At 44.8% G+C, this 13,606-nt stretch overlaps 1 protein-coding gene across 1 annotated transcript in view; it reads left to right on the top strand.

Annotated features, from left to right (window-relative positions):
- The first annotated feature begins 8,132 nt into the window (after positions 1-8,132).
- STX18 (syntaxin 18) overlaps positions 8,133-13,606 on the top strand; it is a 116,485-nt gene continuing 111,011 nt past the window's right edge. The window contains exon 1 of the mRNA XM_004770545.3: positions 8,133-8,396. Within this exon, the coding sequence (XP_004770602.1) occupies positions 8,229-8,396 (168 nt within the window). The 5' untranslated portion in view covers positions 8,133-8,228. The remainder of the gene's footprint in view (positions 8,397-13,606) is intronic.

A 13,606-nucleotide genomic window follows, 5' to 3' on the forward strand; every position in this document is an offset into this window, starting at 1 on the left:
CAGCATGACATATAAACTCAGCTGAGGGCAGGGGAGACCCATGTTCGGCCACATGAGCAAAGAAGCAAAGAAAGCTGGTTTGTAGACATAATTATATCGAGGGAGAGAGAGGTAGAGAGAGATAAAGAGAGGTCTGGTAGCATTCTAATTCCTAGCTCTCCTCTGAGGTGAGGTACAGTTTTGCAGAACAGACCCCTCACCTAGTCACTGCACCCCACAGACATTTGCAAAAGAGCCAATGCCCTCGGTTCAGAAACATTGATAGATCAGCTACAAACAAATGAAAAAAAGTAGACTGGTAACCGTTGCCCAAAAACCAGATGACTAATACTGGCTCCATGGAGAGGAGGAAAGGGGACTTTGGGGGAAGCCCTGCTCCCAGAATCAGCAGCAGTGAATAGATGTGGTGTTCCTCCATTTTTCAGACAAGGCTCAGAGAGGTGAAGTAACTCAGCCCACATCACACAGCTTGTAAGTAGTGTAGTTGGAATCCAAAGCACTCTAGTCTTTCAGTTTCCTAATTTCATATACTTTTTATTTGTTTGTTTGCTTTTCTTATTACTTGTCCTCTGCTAACTGCTACCTGGACCTTTTTTTTTTTTTAAACTAGAAATAACTCAGAGATCTGATAAATGTCCCTTATGTACCCTACAAAAATTCCTTAGATATTAAAACACTCACAGTCACCACGGTCCAGAGAGGAGAACAACGTGCATGCAATATAGTTGAGGCTGGTCCAGGTCTTACAGGGTCCGGGGTCTCCAGGTTGGATCCCGAGGAGGGTTAACAGAGCAGTAACTTCTTACTCCTGTCTGAAGACTTTTGCTCCTTCGTCTCCACCTCTGTGAGGTTCCTGGGGAGTGCATGCCATCAGCTATTGGAGGCTTGGCAGGCCATGGGCCTCTGTCTCTGCCTGATGTCCAGGCTTGCAGTCCTCCAACCAGACTGTGACTCTCACCTTCAACAATCTTTACGGAGCCAAGGACTGGAGTAAAGGGGGTCCTGATAGAGTAGTCTGAACTCAGGGAACTCACCGCCTGCAAAGTCAGATCCTCAGGCTGTGCCAAACCCCGTGCCCGTCATGCTCAGCCCTCCTGCCATGAAGACCAACTTCTACCAGGAAACCATGAAAGTCTCCTAGAAGTTCAGAAGGTAAGGGGGTCTTTCCCAAGACCATTGTTCAGTGGCAGAGATCACAGAAAACCAGTTGGTTAACCCTTGTATTTCACTATCCCCCTACACACACATTTGTGCAAGCACACGTGTGTGTGTGCACACACGCACACACACACACACCCCTTGTCTTCCTATATGAAAATCAACAAAAGGACTTAGTTTGAGATAATGTTCTGGATAAGGTAAACTCCTCTTGGTGACCCTCTGAGAAGTGACTGGCAGAATTTCAAGCCATAGAAAATGCCCACCACAATTTTACTCTTTGCAACCTTGTCACTTGAAAGGTACTCACATGGATGTGGTGGCAAGGACTTGGAGAAACCAAGAGACACCTTATGCCTATGCCAAGCCCCTTGTCAAGTGGTTCCTGTTCTCTTGCCATATGCTCCTTCCTTAGGATTGACTCTCTTGCAGACCACTGGGTTCTGGTGGCATCTTGTCACTTGTTGGCCCTTCCACCCCCTTCAGGTTGATATGGCTGTATGGGCAAGTGTCCCTTTTCTCTTTTTGCACTAATTTGAACTGCCCAAAGTTGAATGCTTCTTCAGATTGAGAATGGCCGCTCTGGGTAGGAACATTCCCGATGCTCTGAACTACTGCTAGACCCTCCAAACAAGCTCTCTCTCATGTTCTGCATTCAAACAGTTCCTTGATAAGAAGTTGAAAGGATGAGTTGAGTGTATCTACCTTCTCTGTGCCATATGTTGAGAGTGAAGCATCTGGTACAAACCAGTGACCCACTGGACATCCATTCCACTGCAAATTTAGCAAAAGGGATCTTGTGTGTGTTGTTTTGGCCAAATTCAGGTCATTCTGCCCTCCAGCCCTCCAGGTGTGTGTGTGTGTGTGTGTGTGTGTGTGTGTGCGCACACAGAAGTTACTCTCCAAACATGGATGATGGTGGTAGTTAAAAGAAGAAACAAAAGCAGAAAAGTAGGCAATTGCAAGACAATTAAAACCAGGAAAGATATGGCAGCATGGCAGCTGAGGGGCTGTCCAAACAGTGACTGAGAACCAAGAGGATCAAATTGGAGGGGAGAGGTCCAGGGAATGCGCAATGAAGGAGGGGCAGGAGAAGGGGGAGGTAGTCAAGGTCTATATCAGTTTCCTGAGACTGCAGTAACAGATTACTAAAAACTCTGTGGCTTAAAATAGGAAAAAAATAATTTCTTACAGTTCTGGAGGGTACAAGTCCAAAATCAAGGTATCAGCAGAGTCAGGCTCTCCAAGAAGCTCTAGGAGGTGAGTCCTTCCTTGCACCTTCCAGCTTCTGATGGCTGTCAGCATTCTGGGGCTTGTGGCTGCCTCAGTCAGATCTCTGCTGCTGTCTTCACATAGCTTCCTCTTTTCTGTGTGCGTCTCATATAAGGACCCTTGTTGTTAAATTTAGGACCAACTTGGATAATTTAGAATGATATCCTCATCTCAAGATCCTTCATGGCATCTGCAAAAATCCTTTTTCTGGATAATGTAAAATTCAGGGGTTCTAGAAGTTAGGATGTGGACCTATCTTTTGGGGGACAACATTTAGCTCATCACAGGGTGGGGGATGACAGAAAGTAGGAGTAGATCAGTAGGTCAGGACAAGGGTCTCAGAAACCAAGCCAATAACTGGGTAAGAATAAAGAATGTGGGCACTCCTCTTTTTTGTACTCTGGTAGGGTGTGGAGGGACTGAGGTAGCCCCTGGAAGGGCTGGGCCACAACAGCCTTTTGTGTTTGCCTCCTGCCTTCCCCCTTCCCTCCCTTTTTTTTCTCCTGTAAGAGTGTAGCGAGCAAAATGAAGTCACTCATGTCAGGCAGGGGTCTGTGTCAAGCAATGATGAAAGCAGCCAAGGGCATTGCCCATACCAGACACACTCAGAACTGCTAGCCAGCAGAAACAGAGGAGGTCTGCAAAGACCCAAGACTGATTAAATCCATTTAAAAGAGAAGGATTTTTTTAAGCAAACTGTCAGACTCCTCAGACACTGACCCCTCTATGTCTGACCACTTCAAAAAGGCAACTGCTCCAGAAGGCTCTGCCTGATTGATCTCTGAAAAGAGGGGAGATCCTTCACTGCTGGAATATAATATAATAAGTGCTGAGAACTGACCTGGACCAAATGGGTCCTCATTCAACTGCATGTTCACAGAGTGACTTGGAGTCTGATTCATTAACTTCCTACCCCCGTTTAGTCTTGTGTGATATTGTGTGACATTGTGTGACTTGTCTTGTGCTTTGTTTTGTGTGACATGTAAGAAGCCAAGCTAAAACACATGGTGAAATGCCACTGAGTTTGGAATCCTGAATCTGCTTTATGATCATGGTAACCTTGCTTTATGATAGAATAACGCTGGCATTGTAGAAAGACACAACTGGAATGTGTGCCTTCTTCATAGCATGTTCATGACAGAGATCTTCTGGGAAAAATCCTCCCTCTCATTTTTAAAATTTTCATTATTGTGGTAAGAACACTTAACACGTGTTCTATCCTCTTAATAAATTCTTAAGTGTAAACACAGTATTGTTAGCCTTAGGCACTGCATTTCACATTCATCTTGCTTCACTGAAGCTTTATATTCATCAGTCAGCAACTCCCCACTCCTCCCTCCACTTTCTGCCCTGACAACCATTAATCTACTCTCACCTTCTCTTTGACTATTTTAGATACTTCATATAAGTGGCTCATGCAGTATTTGCCCTTTTGCAAATGGCTTATTTTATATAACATAATCTTCCAGTTTTATCTATGTTCTGAATCCTCCAGGTTCATCTATGTTCTTGCATATTGCAGGTTTTCCTTCTTGTTTAATGATGAATACTATTCCATCGTGCATATGTATCACAATTTTTGATCCATTCATCTGTTAATGGTCATTTATGTTGCTTCCAAATCTGGGCTATTGTAAATAATGCTGCTCTGAAGGTGGAAGTACAGTTATCTCTTTGAGCTCCTGATTTCAATTCTTTTGGATATATACCCAGAAATGGGATTGCTGGATTATATGGTAGTTCTTTTTTTTTTTTTTTTAAGATTTTATTTATTTATTTGAGAGAGTGAGCCAGAGAGCATGAGCAGGGAAAGTAGAATAAGGAGAAACAGACTCTCCACTGAGCAGGGAGCTCAATGTGGGGTTTGATCCTGGGACTCTGGGATCATGACCAGAGCCAAAGACAGACATTTAACTGACTGAGCCATCCAGGCACCCCCCCTTTTTTTTTTTCCTTAAGATTTTATTTATTTGAGAGAGTGAGCCAGAGAAAGCATGAGTGGGGGAGGGTAGCAGGAGGGGCAGAAGCAGAAGCAGACTCTCTGCTAAGCAGGGTGCTCAACATGGGGCTCCATCCCAGGACCCCAGGATCATGACCTGAGCCAAAGGCAGCTGCTTAACAACTGAGCCACCTAGGTGCCTCCCCCCTTTATAAAAAAGATTTTATTTATTTACTTTAGAAAGAGAGAGAGCCTCGAGCAGAGGGAGGAGTAGAGGGAGAGAAGAGGCTTAGGGGATAATCTCTAGTACACTCTGAGCTGAGCCCAACCCAGGGCTCTATCCAGAACCCTGAGATCATGACCTGAACTGAAACCAAGAGTTGGACACTCAAACACTGAGCCACCCAGGCACCCCTAAGTGAGTTCTATTTTTAATTTTTTGTTTTCAAACATGGTGCCACCAATTTATATTCCCATTGGCACACACAGAGGTTCCATCTTCTCCAGCACCCTGACTTATTAGCTCCGTCTGTTCCTTCTTAAGAACAAAAGTTTATTCTTTGAGCTTCCCATCCCTAGATTCATGGTCCTTTCTAAAGCCTATGAGAAAAAAATTTTTTTTTCAATTAATTTCTTTTTTAAGTCAACTTCCTAATTTGAAAATACATGGTCTTCAGTCCTGTCTTCTTTCAGTGTGACTTCTACCATGGCATGGTCAATCGTCCAGGGTTTCTGTTAGTCTAACACTATTGATTTGATCTAGGTGTGAACCAGTAGTCCTTCCTCTCCACGCTTTACCACTGGGAGGTAACATGGTAATGAAGGTAAGTGAAGAATGCATCTAATAGACTTGTTTGTGCAGATATCTGGAGAGAGGTTGTATTAATCAGGATAGGCTAATCATGCTGCAGTAACAAGAAACCACAAATCTCCATAGACAATAAGAACAAAGGCAGATTTCTCATTGCCAGTACCTGTCAGTGGTTGGCTGTGCTCCATGTCATCTTTACTCAGGGACCTAGGCTCATGAAACACTGGAACACTACGGGTTGTCATGGCAGATGGAAAAGAGAGCATAGTAAACCACATGTTATCTCCTACGTTTGTAACACAGGTCATTTTTCTTGGGGAAGAGGAATCACCTGGCCAAGATAGTCATTCAATAGGTCAAAAAGCTATAAACCTCTCCTAGGGAGGTGACATGAATATGAGATGAACAATAAAATAAACTTGTACAGAGGGTCTTCAGCAAGTCCATGATCCTGTGGATCCAAAAAACTCTGGTCTCCCCATTCTACCTACAAGAATTCATACTCTATACAACAGATGCCTGCTTACCATTTTCCCTCACTGAGTGGGTTATAAAACCAACCTCTCTAGAGGATGTAACAATAACAAAAATTTCAATGGCTAACAACAGAATTCTATTTCTCATACGTAGCATGTCTGTCATGGGTTGGGCATTTGGATGTGCAATATATACCCTCTGTTGGAGAGAGGCTGCATTTGATGAGTTCTGTGAGTCCCCCAAAGATTTTACAATCTATCCTGATTGTATGGAGGATGCTGTTATGGGGAGCTACCTTCAGGGACTCCACTATGACTTACTGTTGTTGTTGTTTTAAAGAGAAAAGTGTCTGGCCTAATGAATAGGTGTTATTACTTATGAAACATAATGTATGTTCTATGTCAAACTGGACAGTGTGTAGTTCATTCCCAAGACATTCTGTTCTTCCTTTTTCACCACAGTGCCTCTCAGCTTTATAGGGTTTCAAATGGTTATTGCCAACCTGAAGTCACTTTGCTCTTTGATGTGAAAAGAGCAAAAACACCAAAAACAAAAAGCCCCAGTGAAATATCATAGCCTGTAGTCTGTGTGCAGCCCAAGAGCTTCCTCAAAATGTCTGTGACTTTCTGAGTAATTTTACATACTGTAGTCATTTGTGGTTTTAGTGCCTAATGTTTTAAGCTCACTTGGGTGTCATCTCCACAATCTTCGTTTTTGCAGATGCAGATTGAAAACTTAGAACGTCATCCCCACCTTTTTACCTCCCAAAACCAACTGCCCCCAACACAGGAATGCTACAAGGCAGTACTCACTGAAGGTCTGGTGTAGCTAGCTCAGTCCCCTCCCACTTGAAAACATTTCTCTAGGAACTTCTTTTTTCCTTTCCTGGCCTCCCCCTAGGATTCTGGTTTCCCCAGCTTTCCCCTAATTCAATCCCGTTCACTTTATTATGCAGAGCTGTTTAATTCTCTTTCCTTCTACTCTGCCCCAGGCTTGACTTTACATAGCCAAAGATTCATTAATGTCTCCATAAAACAAAGGGCCATTTATGCAATACTGAATCACTGGCAGAGATCTAGTAATTTCTTTCTTATTTTCTCTTACTACATGGGTGTAAGAAAGCTGTGTGGACATTTATTTTTCTTCCTAGAAGAAGGCTGAAGTGGCTACAGTTTGGGTTTTAAATAACACTTTCCCTCCTCCTTTCAAGTATATGTGACATCTATTTCTCATAAACTTATTGAAAACAAACTTTTGGTCTCAGAACTCTTCTACACTCTTAAAAATTATTGACAACCCTAAACAAACTTTGTTCCTACGTGTTTTATCTATTGATATTTACCACATTAGAAATTAAAAAAAAAACTAAACTATTCATTTAAAAACAAAAATAATTCCATTCCTCATTAACATAAATGAGATCCTTTTGTGAAAAAAATACATTTCAGAAACAAAGTTAGCGCAAATGGCACAGTTTTACATTTTTGCAAACCTCTTTAAAGTCTGGCTTAATAGAAGACAGCTGTTCAGCATTCAGCATATTTGCAATGTCACAAGTCACACGGCTTCTGGAAAACTCAACTGTGTACAACTTGTGAGAGAATGAGAGTGAAGGGCAGGGAGCATCTTGGTGTCAGGAAGATAATTTTTATCTTGGGGACCACGCTTTGCCAACCGCTGTTTTAACGCACCCTAGTCCTGCAGTCTCCTTAAAAAGAAAGAGCAACCAGCAGGTAAATTAAATCTGAGCTTTGAGTCAACATACAGAGAGAACTCGTTGGCTAAGTTGTAGTTAACTTAAATTTCTACGACTTCAGAGGGTATTTAAAAGCTGTATGTCAAGGATGAACAGAAACAGGGGACACTCTTCTGCCCTTGTCTTCGTCTGATGAGTTCCGCCTCATCTTTCCAAATCTGCCTTCTCTGGGTGATGCCTCCTCTGCTGTACTCTTCTTCTCCAACATCAATAGTAAGAAGAATGACAGCAGCGTTCTTACTAATAGCGGTAACTTTTATTGGCCACTGCAAGCCAAGCAGCGCCAAAACACTTGACACGTGTTACCGCCTTCAACTGTCACAATAACACTGCCTTAATTTTACAGATCTGGTGGCTGTAGGCTGAAAAATAATGGCCCCTGTCCTCTCGCTCTGTGCCTCGCTCACCTGCTCGACCGTAGCACGTGGTCATCGACCACGTGCTTTGAGTCCTGAAGGTCAAGGGTCGCCTCCAGTGCACCTCACTCCCCGCACCCACGCACAGTCAGTGGGAGAACCAAAAAACCGGAGTCATTCTTCTGACTTCCGGATCCTCTTGCTCCCCGGGCCACACGCCCCAAGCCTGACCTCCTGCCCCAAGGCCTCCGAGGTTGCCCGGAGAAGAAAGGGGCTGAAGCCGGAACCTTTTGCCTCTCACCGCGGTCACCCTGCGGATGCCGGAACCTTTCTTCTCGCCTCGCGTTGGCGGGGGAGGCGTGCGGAGCCGGAAACGGTCCTCCAGCGGCGGGTCGCACGCCGCGGTCGCAAACTGCTGACGTGTGCCGGCCAGGAAGGGGGTAGGGAGCGTAGGTCGCTATGGCGGTGGATATCACGCTGCTATTCCGGGCCAGCGTCAAGACCGTGAAGACGCGCAACAAAGCGCTGGGAGTGGCAGTGGGCGGCGGGGTCGATGGCAGCCGCGACGAGCTGTTCCGCCGGAGCCCCCGGCCCAAGGGCGACTTCTCCAGCCGGGCGCGGGAAGTGGTGAGCTGGTTGCTATGGAAACGGCGGGCGGGCGGGCGGGTGAGGGGGGCGGACCCGCGACGTGGACCCCAGGCCCGGGACCAGCCTCTGTCGGGTATTCTCTGTCTGAAGGAGCAGCTTGGGAAGAAAGGGGTCCGAAGTGGGGACAGGAGAGTTGGTATCAGGGAGCCTCCAGCTGTCTTGGGAAAGGAGCAGCCTTATTTCGGGAAATGGGAACTCGAGAGTCTCTTGTATGCAGTCCTTGGGCTGCTTGGCCAGGTTTTGAGGTCACGGTCACTGCAGACTTAAACGTCGGGGGGACTTCCCCACAGGCCTTTCCTATTGTGTGTCAGCACCGACCACAGTGTATTTGCCTGTTCTGTTGACTTGTTTCGTCTCTCTCTTCTTCCACCCCCTTCCTGGCTCAGTGAGATCGAAGATCATATTATACCTGACCTTTCCCTTGCGCTTGCATCCTGCTATAGGTTCAGCGCTACATGCTGGGGATCAGTAGGTCTTAAGACTGGTTTAGGGTAACCTTTCACAAACACTGTTATTTAAAGTGCTTTCTGTTCCCTAATAGTAGGCTTTCGTTCAGGAGAGCAGAGAACTTCTCGTTGAAGACAGAAACAGAGCTGGTGTCACCTCAGAATCCCAATGCCCGACCCCTGGCGCTGCCCAGGAAATGTTTTTTGAATGAACGAATGGACAGACGGTTGTCTGTCTTCCCCACTGAACAGGAAACTCTCTAAGTGGAGAGAGAATGTTGGCTTTGTTCACTTTTGTATCTTTGGCCCCAGGGGTGGATCTAGTATTTGTGGAGCTTGAAGCTTATACAGTTCTCTCTGTCCTTTTTAAGAAAGAGGAGTACAGAATCACAGGAAGAGGTTCAGAGCTTTGGAAGGGGCAAGTGAGGGGCCCTCAAACTAAAACTAAATGAATTTCATGGTATATCCCCTTCTCTTTGGCATGCAGTCCAATACCTGGTACTTTGTCGGCCTTCATATAGTTCTCAGTGAATGTATGCACGAGTTAATATGTGGCAATTTGCAGAGGATATGGGAGGGTCAGAAGGCAGATTGGACCAGGTGAAGACATTCAGTCTATCAGTAAACATCTATTAGGCAACTGCCTTCTGTCCAGCACCTTGTTAGAATATAACAATTTAAAAGGAGTAGTGGGGGAGACAGTAACAACAGAAGCACCATACCTCCTCCTAGATAGTGTGTAGGGCGCTGAGGTGAATGTTGTCTGGTGAATGTTGTCCCCTCTACATGAGGGCCAGGAAAGGCCTTTTAGAGGCAGTGATGCCTGAAACAAATCTTAGAAGGGGAGTAGTTGATTCCAGTACAGAGAATCACGGAGATACTAAGAGTGTGCACAAAGGTGTGGGGATAAGTAAGTTTTGTGCTCAATTTATGTGTACTCAATGCATGTCCATCCATTAAATTGCAAAGAAATTAGTAATGATATTTCAGGGTTTTTTTGGGAAGAACTTATATTGTCTGAATTACTCCAAATAATGATGAGCCACTCTGCAATGTTACTGAATTGTTTTGATAAGCATTTGAGTGTGGCTGGAATGTGGGAACTTTGCTCTAATGGCAGACGAATGTTATGTGGTAGAGAGAGCACTAAAGAAGGAGCCAAGAGACCAAGTTGTTGTTTTAACCCTTCAACTATTAGCTGTATGAGGTTATTAAGCAAGTTTTATGGCCCTAGTTTATTTACCTGTATATGTTCCCTTTTTTTTCCTTCAAACAGCAGAAGACTTTTAAACTGCTTTGATTCCCTATTTATAGAAGATTGAAGGAAGAGCTTCTCTGGTTGAAATGAGAGGAAAGGAAACTAGGATTTTCTCTCTCTACCTCCCCCCAGGTTGGCCCAGGCTCTTCCTGAGGTTCCTCCTGTGGAATTGTGATATGTAGAAGTCACAGTTGGTTTTGGGAGGTCCCTTTCTAACTCTGAAATCACTGATTTATGAGCACTGGGCTAATTTTGGATCCTCTTCTGGAGTAGGGGATGCAAGTGGTAAAGACAAGAAGCACAGCTGGGATGGCAAACCTTAAGGAGGTTTAGGCCTTAGGCCTCTCCCTGAGTGACAAGAGCATGCTTTAGGCTTTTGAATTAATGAGCCTCAAGGGCAATAATAGAACCCTGGGGTGCTGAATTTCCTGTTTCCGGAGACAGTCAGAGGGATGACTGCTTGTCAGAGATGTTGGAGAAGAACTTTGCGCCTTAGAGGGTTAGATTGTGTGCCATTGAAAAGTCCAGTTCTGATACTTGATGATGTGGGTAGATGCTAAGGCTTGGAGAATCTGTGAAGAAGGGGGACATAGGCTGCGTTATTCAGGAATTTTGAGGAATTTTGATTTTTTTTTTTTTAAGATTTTATTTATTTGACAGACAGAGATCACAAATAAGCAGAGAGGCAGGCAGAGAGAGAGAGAAGAGGAAGCAGGTTCCCTGTGGAGCAGACAGCCAGATGCGGGGCTCTATCCCAGGGTCCTGGGATCATGACCTGAGTTGAAGGCAGAGGCTTTAACCCACTGAGCCACCCAGGCGCCCCAAGGAATTTTGATTTTTATGTTGTGGTTGCTTTGTGTGTTACCTCCTGTTCTTGCAGCCATTCCCTCCACAATCCCCCTTCCTCAAAATGTAGTATAGAGCCAGTGAGGGGTGTCCTGTGCTCTTGCCACAGTCACATGCATCAGAAGGCTGACTGTTATTTTATTTGGCCTGGATTCCTTATACATAAAAGTCTGGCCAGTGCTCGAACACATAGTCTGGTTCGGGGTTAGCTCTGGTCATCAAACCTAAGGAAATGTAGCAGTTACAGTAATGCCTTCGGTTGAATGTCTTCCTTGAGTTGCACTCTGTCATTTCTAGGATGCACATTACCTGATTCAGTTCTAGTTCTTCTCATTCCTCATTTTGGACAAAGCATATTCCTGATGTCAGTTTTTCATCTCACTGAATTGTTGTAGAGGTTTTATTAAGATTAATAAAACTGTGTTGAGTTTTAATTTCCCCCCATTGGCTAGTTTCTTCAGCATCACTCCTTTTAAATATTTAACTTTTATGCTCAGTTTTGCTGAATTCAAGTATACTCAATGCATGTGTGCCCATTAAATTATGAACAGATGGTAACGACCTATCTTGGGGTGAGGAACTTTCTGTATCTGAAGAACTGCAAACAATGATGAGTATGCTGCTTTGCAGGGGGAACTGGATTAGTCAACACTTTCAGTCTGTGAGGTGAATGGGGACCTTGGGAGTGGACAAAGCATGGGAACTCAGATACAGAAGATGTGGATTCAGATATGGGCTCTGCTACTTGGAAGTGGGTGACTTGGGCAAGTCCTCTTACTTGAGGATCATTTTCCACTGCTGTCACATAGGCGTGATCATGCGTTACTGAACTCCTAGGCTAATTACCAGCATCTTCTGAGACTGTGTGTCATAGAGAACCACACTGATTGTTACTGTTCCCCATTGCCCCCTACCTTTACTGCATGTAAGCCATTCAGACATTTTCATCAGTGGCTCTCAGCTATATTCCCCAAGCCATACTTTCCTTCCTTTCTTGTGAAGAGGAACCAAGAAGGTATACGAAGGAACAGTGAAAATCCTGTGCAAAAGCCAGGAGCATCGATAGTGTGGACCACAGCATCCCTCTGTGAAGGTGAAACTCGGTTATCAGCAGTAACAAATGCAGCTGTGCCTCTCTCTACCTTCCTGTGACGATGGAAACCAGTACTGATTTCCTAGATCTTATGGCTCAGAATCCTTTGTGTCATTATGGCCTAGGCAGCCGTTTTTGGGGCCTGGCAGTCAAGTTGAGATCTGCTTGACATCCTGTCTGACAGAGTGAAAATAGAATCTGTATGCTTAAAGCAGAACCATGGACTTTTTTTGTTAAGTACTTAAAAGGATCTCAAGTTCATATCGTACAGGCTTCTCATTTTGTAGGTGGAAAAACAAACACCCGGGTAAGTGAAATGACTTGCTCGGAGTCTTAATAGCTGAGTCATAGAACTGAGCCAGATGTAGAAGCCAGGTCCTTTGACCCTAGTTTGATGCTGTTTATTTCCCATGCTATGTCCTCATACCTTTTAAACCAGACATTTTCTAGCTTTTGAATGGCAGTTGAGTTCCTTCTTGAGTGAATATGAAATTCTTAAGTGGATCCTGAATGGGTTTCAAGCAAAGGACCTGAGTTTGAATGCCTTTTACTGTATGAATTTGAAGACCCTGTGCTCACTGTATGGAACTTGGGCAAGTTACTTAACCTCAGTTTCCTTCCTTCTAAAATTGAATAATAGCAGCCTTAAAAGATTGTTATACAGATGAACTGAGAAAAGGTATGCATGTCCCTGCAGGAGTGTGAATTCTTTGGGTTGTAAGTAGCAGTAACCTAATATAAGCTAACCTGAGCAAAATGGGACTGTCTTGGCTCACATAACTGGGAAACACAGGGGATAGAGCTTCCTTCTCCAGCTCTTATCCATAAAACCTGGGAAAGGACTCTAGTTGGTTCAGCTTGCATCCTGAGCCCTCATGGCCTTAGGGGGTTAAGGTTCTTCCTATGGCCAAGTCATATGTCCACCCCAACATGTGGTTGGGTGATTATCCCCTCTCTAGAACTTTGGAAAAGGGAGTGCTCCGAGGAGGAGTAGGCAGTAAGGGTGGGCAGGCAGTACCAACTGAAATGTACTTCACAGCGCCCGGCACAGTGCCTGACCTGCCTTCCCCTCAGCTGCCTGGTTGTCTTCAGCTCTGTGGGGAAGGAAAATGAAGAATCGTGCAAGTTTGTAGGGACAGGCTTTTGGTGTGGGCATTTGTGTGGAGGTGCCTTCCGGTGTCAACTTTTCATTATCTTACCTTTATAAAGGTTTATAAAGCTTTATAAAGATTGCAGAGTCCTGGGGGAGCACCATGTGGGGAACCTGGATGCTCTGAGTAGCCAGGCTGGGCCCAGGGCAGCAGGAGCCAATGAGCGGCTCTGAACAGACCATCAGGAGACCTGCACTGTAGTGCAAGGTCTGTCATGAGGGAGTTAGGCCATAGACTTTCTGGGCCTCAGTTTCCACTCCGTTTACACTGAGCACTTGGACTATGTAACTGCAGTGATTTCTTGTAAAACAAAGGTGTTCTGATTCCCTGTCACATAATAGCAACCCTTGGCTCTGGAAATTCTATTTTTGGATAAGGCTAGCAAATGAAGTTTT

The sequence above is a fragment of the Mustela putorius genome, unplaced genomic scaffold (assembly GCF_011764305.1).
Source record: "Mustela putorius furo isolate JIRA1106 unplaced genomic scaffold, ASM1176430v1.1 tig00000083_pilon_pilon_pilon, whole genome shotgun sequence".
NCBI classification, from domain to species: domain Eukaryota; kingdom Metazoa; phylum Chordata; class Mammalia; order Carnivora; family Mustelidae; genus Mustela; species Mustela putorius.